Source organism: Otolemur garnettii, unplaced genomic scaffold, assembly GCF_000181295.1.
Source record: "Otolemur garnettii isolate 467f Iridium unplaced genomic scaffold, OtoGar3 scaffold00009, whole genome shotgun sequence".
Taxonomy (NCBI): domain Eukaryota; kingdom Metazoa; phylum Chordata; class Mammalia; order Primates; family Galagidae; genus Otolemur; species Otolemur garnettii.
In genome coordinates this window covers 3,991,841-3,997,673 of record NW_003852404.1, presented here as the reverse complement: position 1 = coordinate 3,997,673, position 5,833 = coordinate 3,991,841, and the positions used below count along the sequence as shown (strand labels likewise).

General features: G+C 53.6%; 1 protein-coding gene across 2 annotated transcripts in view; it reads right to left on the bottom strand.

The window, feature by feature from the left end:
- The window catches only part of ECE1 (endothelin converting enzyme 1), a 113,539-nt gene that overhangs the window by 30,316 nt on the left and 77,390 nt on the right, over positions 1-5,833 (bottom strand). For both annotated transcript variants that reach the window (XM_012801552.2, XM_012801551.2), the window contains exons 5-6: positions 2,452-2,573; positions 1,079-1,225 (exon numbers count right to left, since the gene is read on the bottom strand). In XM_012801552.2, the coding sequence (XP_012657006.1) occupies positions 1,079-1,225; positions 2,452-2,573 (269 nt within the window). The remainder of the gene's footprint in view (positions 1-1,078; positions 1,226-2,451; positions 2,574-5,833) is intronic.

The window sequence follows — 5,833 nt, the reverse complement described above, 5'->3', positions numbered from 1 at the left end:
TGTTGTTTAGCTGGCCTGGGCCAGGTTCGAACCCACCAGCCTTGGTGTATGTGGCCGTTCACAAGCTGTGTACCTTGGTTAAGTGACTTAACCTTTCTGATCCTCAGGTTTCTCATCAGGAAAATAAAAGAAAGAATACCTAACCTTCAGAGCTGGAATGAGGATTCGAGAACATGGTGCTGGCTAGCCGGGCACGGTGACTCATGCCTATAATCCTAGAACTCTAGGAGGCCAAGGTGAGTGATCACTTGAGTTCTGGAGTTTAAGACCAGCCCGAGCAAAAGCAAGACCCTCTCTCTGGTAAAAACAGAAAAACTATTCAGGCATTGTGGCTGGCACCTATAGTTCTAGCTACTCGGGAGGCTGAGGCAAGTGGATCCCTTAAGCCCAGGAGTTTGAGGTCGCTGAGAGCTATGATGCCATATACTCTACCCAGCGTGATAGAGTAAGACTGTGTCTCAAAAAAAAAAAAAGAGTATGCTGCTGGTGGACAGCCTGCAAGTGAGGGGAGCATTCCTGGTAGCTCACACTAGGGCCTATGGCCACACCCTGACACACCTAAGGCAGGTGTTGTTATATTCATTTGATGGAGAAGGAAACTGCAGCTCAGAGAGGTTGAGGCACTTGCTTAAGGTCACACAGTGAGTGGATGATAGTGATAGGCTAGAAACTCAGCCTCTAGGGTCCCCAGGCTGGGTTTCTCATGCCGGCATGTGAGGTAGGGGCAGACCAGTGCTGGGGCTCCCTGGGTGTGCCAATCCCAGCATGGGGCTGGCTCTGATGGAGAGATGCTGATGCGGGGGGACCCAGGAGGTGTTTTAGTAATACCAAGCAGTTGACATCACTCTTGGGGCCCACACTCTGCAGTGCAATGTAGACCTGTCCACAGCTCGTGGCCTACCCTTTCTTGGTCTCTTACCTACAAATATCTCAGCCATGGGGGCCTCCAGAATAACCTAGGCTCAGAAGCCAGAAGCCTCCGTCGCACCCAGGGTAGGTCTTCCCACCCAGCACTTGCTACAATTAAAACAGGGAGAGATTGTGCCCTTTCCTCCTCCCGTGTTTCCAGCCAGCTCACCTGGATCACGTTGCTGTTGGAGTTCTTGGAGTCGGCACTGACGTAGACGGAGAAGAAGGGCGAGGTGCGATAGTGGGCAGTGACTACCTGCAGGGTGTCCTGGAAGTTGTCCTTAGCCCAAGGACCTGTGATGTTCCAGCCCCCAAGCTGTAGGGAGAGTGGCAGGGAGGTGACAAGGTGGCAGGGAGACTGGAATGCAGATTCCATTTCTGCAGCTGACCTGGCTTGTGACCCTGAAACCTCATCTGATCTCTCTGAGCCTCCAGAGTAAACCAAAGGGCGGTCTTCATGGTGGGTTTCTGACTCGAGAGCTGAAGACTCTAGACAAGCGAGACAGGAGCCACAGACAGGAGCCACATGGGGCTGCTCCCAGGTAGGAATGGGAAGCTGGCTTTTCCTTGTATGCTGCTCACTTTTAGGACACTGAATCATGTGAATATAATTCCTATCACACATAAATTCAATTGTGACTACGGCAGTAGAAAAGGTTCGAGATGTTTAAGAAGACAGATAAGCTTTAGTCTCTCTCAAGGTTGGGATTATTTTTTTTGTTGCGGTTTGGCTGGGGCCGAGTTGGAATCTGGCACCCTTGGTATATGGGGCTGGCGTCCTACTCACTGAGCCACGGGCGCCACCCCAGTTAGGATTTTTTTTTAATCTCCTGGTCTTCCTTGGCTTGGCACATTCGGGTACCCAGGGCCTGTCCAGAGAGGAGAGACTGGTGTAGTCCCCAGTGCCCACAGCCACCAACTCTGCCATAGGTCTTTCCTGGAGCCAGAGCTGGGAGCAGGCCCTCCAGGGAGCACAGGGCAGCCAGAAAACACGCATAGCCACCTTCCATCTGGACCAGGTAGCCTGTCCAGCCCCTCTAAGTGTGCTCCAGGCCAACTGGGGGTGTCCAGGAAGAAAGACCTTCCTCCTCTGCTTAGGAGTAAGAAGATGGCCCAGGTCAACAGGGCTTTCCCCACAGGGAGGGCTCTGGTTCCTGACCAAGGCTCTGTTGGTCTTTCTGGAACACACACACAAGCACACCTCTGAGGAAGAGGCAGCAGCATAGAAAAACATTTTCCCCATTAAATATGGCCCTGTCCCATACGCAGAAGCACAGAAAGACACACACAGAAGACAGACATCCACAGCAGATGCTGATACACACCCTCGTGCAAACACATGCACAGACAGCCCTGCCCACACGGAGATGCAACACACACACACACAGCCCCGACCGTCCAGCTGGGCATGGTGTGAGGTACGAGGCTGGAGCTGAGAGGCAGCTGGGCCCTGGTGGCACTTGAGAGCTGGAGTAGAAGCCAGAGGGACAGGCAGGTGGCAGGGGCAGGTGGAGGCTGGGAACATCTGTTCGAGGGACCCACCTTCTCAATCAGCTCCATCAGGGGCTTGGCCCTGAGCTCCTCGATCCTGGTCTCATTCATGCACGCACGGTAGTACACCTGTGCCTTCCTCTCGGCCTCGCTCGCGCTGGCTGTGGCATTCTCTGGAATGACAGATAGGAGAGTTTGCAGTGTGTTCCCACTTGCCCCCGGGTGTGCCTGAATGAGTCCTTCTTGGAGCCTGAGTGTCCTCAGCTGTAGAACAGAGGTCTGACACCTGTCAGGGCAGCAGTGAGGACCTAGGTCATAGCAGGTATGTGATACCCTTGGGCAAAGCCTGGCAGACTGGAGATGCTTCTGGGGTTTTAATGACTGCAAATAAGATTCCACCATGTGCCCTAGATAGTGACTGTTTCCTGCTGCTCAGGTCCACAAAGGACCTACTGTGTGCTGGCTCCTGTGCCCAGGCCTTCCTCTCAGGGCCTTGCTACAGACCTTGTCAGAGTCCCCAACTCTCTCAGTCCCATGTGCTCCCTCCCTGGGGGATTCCTCATTGCTCTGGTCACTTCCCATTCCATGTTCATTTCTCTCTGACCCCATGCTTCTTCCTTTGTTTTCTTCAAAAATCCCCCCAAACCCCACCTCCCCCAGGAAGATGTTTCTAGCAGAACTTTAACCCTTCACCCACTGAACAGATAGCTATTAGATGCTTATTCTGTGACAGGCACTGTGCAAGCTCTAGGCACAAAGCAAACATCCCTGTCCCCATGGGGCTTCCTGTTAAAACTTTTCGCAACCTTTGAGGCCATTTTTCATCAACATTCTATGACATTCATAGGATGGCCCCCAACACCTGCTGAGTGCCAGGCATGGTGCTTGGCATTAACTTTTGCAGAGGCGGATAAGACCTGTTCCCTGTCCCCAAGGAGTTCATTGTTTAAAATGGCAGACACAGATGTGCAAAGAAATGACCACAGACAAAAAAAAGTGCTCTGAATGACGCAAATGGCCACGAATGCACAGAAAAGCAACTCTCTCTGGAGGGGTGGGGACAGGAAGGGGATGTCCTGAGGATGCTCCTTCCATATGGGCAGGTCCTCAGACATGAAAAGTGGCTCACCAGGTAGAAATGAGGACAGAGGGCACTGGGTTGAGGGGAGCAGGTCAGCATGGGGACAAGTGAGAACACACAGAGCATGCTATCTGGAGCACAGAGCCCCACCCAGCATAGTGACTCGGCGCATATGGCATGAGTTTCCCGATCAGTTCTCAATCAGCTTTCCCAGCCTTCGCCCCAGAGAGCTCCCTGCCCCCCGTTTCTTTTAATAATTAGCACCAAGGTTTTCTTTTTCTGAGACAAGAATCTCACTTTGTCACCCTTAGTAGAATACCATGGTGTCATAGCTCACAGCAACCTCAAACCTCAAACTCAGGACTCAAGTGATCCTCTTGCCTCAGCCTCCTGAGTAGCTGGGAATACAGGTGCCCGCCACAACATCCAGTTAATTTTAGAGACAGGGTCTCGCTCTGGCTCAGGCTGATCTCAAACTCCTGACCTCAAGCAATCCACCTGCCTAGGCCTCCCAGAGTGTTAGGATTACAGGTGTGAGCCACTGCACCCAGCCCAGCACCACACCCTGCTTTTGCTGGTGACAGCCCTGAACAGAAGATGGGACCAGCCTGTGACTAGTTCAAAGGCAGCTATAGAGACAAGAGAATTCCCAGAGTGATAGCCAGGGTCATGGGGCCTGAATGACCACTAGGGGCTACAACAAGGGGCTCTGGAGGGGGCAAGAGCCCTGCTGCCAAGTGTCAGAAACACCTGTATGTTTTTCAGGTCCCAGAGCAATAAATAATGAGCAGAAGCCTCCCAGAGGGCGGAAGGGGAAAGCTGGGCTGGTTGTGGCTCCTCAGAGGAAGCAGAATATCAGGGAAAGTGAAAGGGGAGTTCCTGCCCCTCCCAGGGGCCTCGTCTCTATGGCAACGCTTCTAGCAGTGAGGATTCTGGATATGAAACCGAGAGAGTCGCCATTGCTCACCAGGCCCTGGAAATAGCAGTGTCTCACCATCCCCATCTGGCTCCGGCCATGACCCTGAAATGCCACGGCCATGTCGGAGGAGGTACTCTGAGCACTTTGGCCCATGAGTGGGCCTGGCATTTCCCTGCCCCAGAGACCCAAGGCCATCAAGATAGGAGGCCCAAAGAAAGACTCCCAGGAACAGCCTGGCTGTGCTAATTACAGTGAGTTCTGAGGTTCAAGGCTGCCTGGCCTCTCTTTCCAGACATCTGCCCATGAGCTCTGAATTATCACCAGGGGATAAGGGAGAGCGTCATTCAATCACAGCCTCAGACTCTTCTTCCCTGAGAATCCATCCTGGCTACAGTTAGACAACCCGGGTGCCCCGCTCACTTGTTTCCCTACAACTGTTCAATAAGTGCTTCTTGCTGGGCAGCTGCCAGGCTGGGTGCAGAGGACACAGGGACAACATGGACACAGGCCTGTCGGCATGAGGCTTGCAGCTTGGCAGGTGAGAGAGACAGCACCCAAATACTCCGAGTAATCACGCTGTGGGGAGAAAGTGCAGGCCTTGAGAGGTGGTGGGAGGAGGCCAGGGAAGCTGAGGAAGGTCCCAAGGAAGCCTTGTTTGAGCTTCAGGGTGAAGGGTGAGCTTAACATGAAGTAGAGATGGGGGCTGTGCGTGGGCTGTCTCCCCCATTCCACACCGTAGTTATCGCTGTATCCCCAGAACCAACCCTGGACAGGCACACAGTGGGCCCTCAGCAACATGTGCTGAAAGAACAGGGCCCAGTGTCCACTTTTGACGAGGAGGGACACCGTATGTGGGGTTGAGAGGATGGTGAGACTGGATACCTGACTGAGGTGTGCATGGGGGGGGGGGGGAAGAAGGGACAGGACGAGCCAATGCTCCCAGGCAGGAGTCCTGGCAGGAGGCAAGACTCCTCTTCCTCCTGGTGCTCAGAGCACATGGGGACAGCTCACGGCACATCTCCTACCTCCTCTGTTTCTTCCTCATCCAAGGGGTACCCACTACTTTGCCAGTCCCCTGGGGACAAGAGTGAGATGGCAAGCAGGAGGCTATTGCACGAACCTCCTGGTGAGCAAAGGTGAGACCTGGCCATGGTGGTGGCAGAGAAAGGGGGGAGAAGCGTGTGGAACTTGAGAGAGAAAGGTGAGCTGAGCATGGAGCCTGAGCCAGGGGCTGGTGATACCGGGATGTGGAAGCCTGGGGAGTTGAGGAGGTAGAGTAAGTGCAGACAGTGTTACCAAAGGTTTCATTTCAGACACTAAGTCTGAGGTCTCTCTCAGACATCCAAGAGGAGCCCTGGCCTGGAGAGTTTAGAGATGTAGTCTTTTTTTTCTTTTTGAGACAGAGCCTCAGGCTGTCCCTCTGGGTAGAGTGC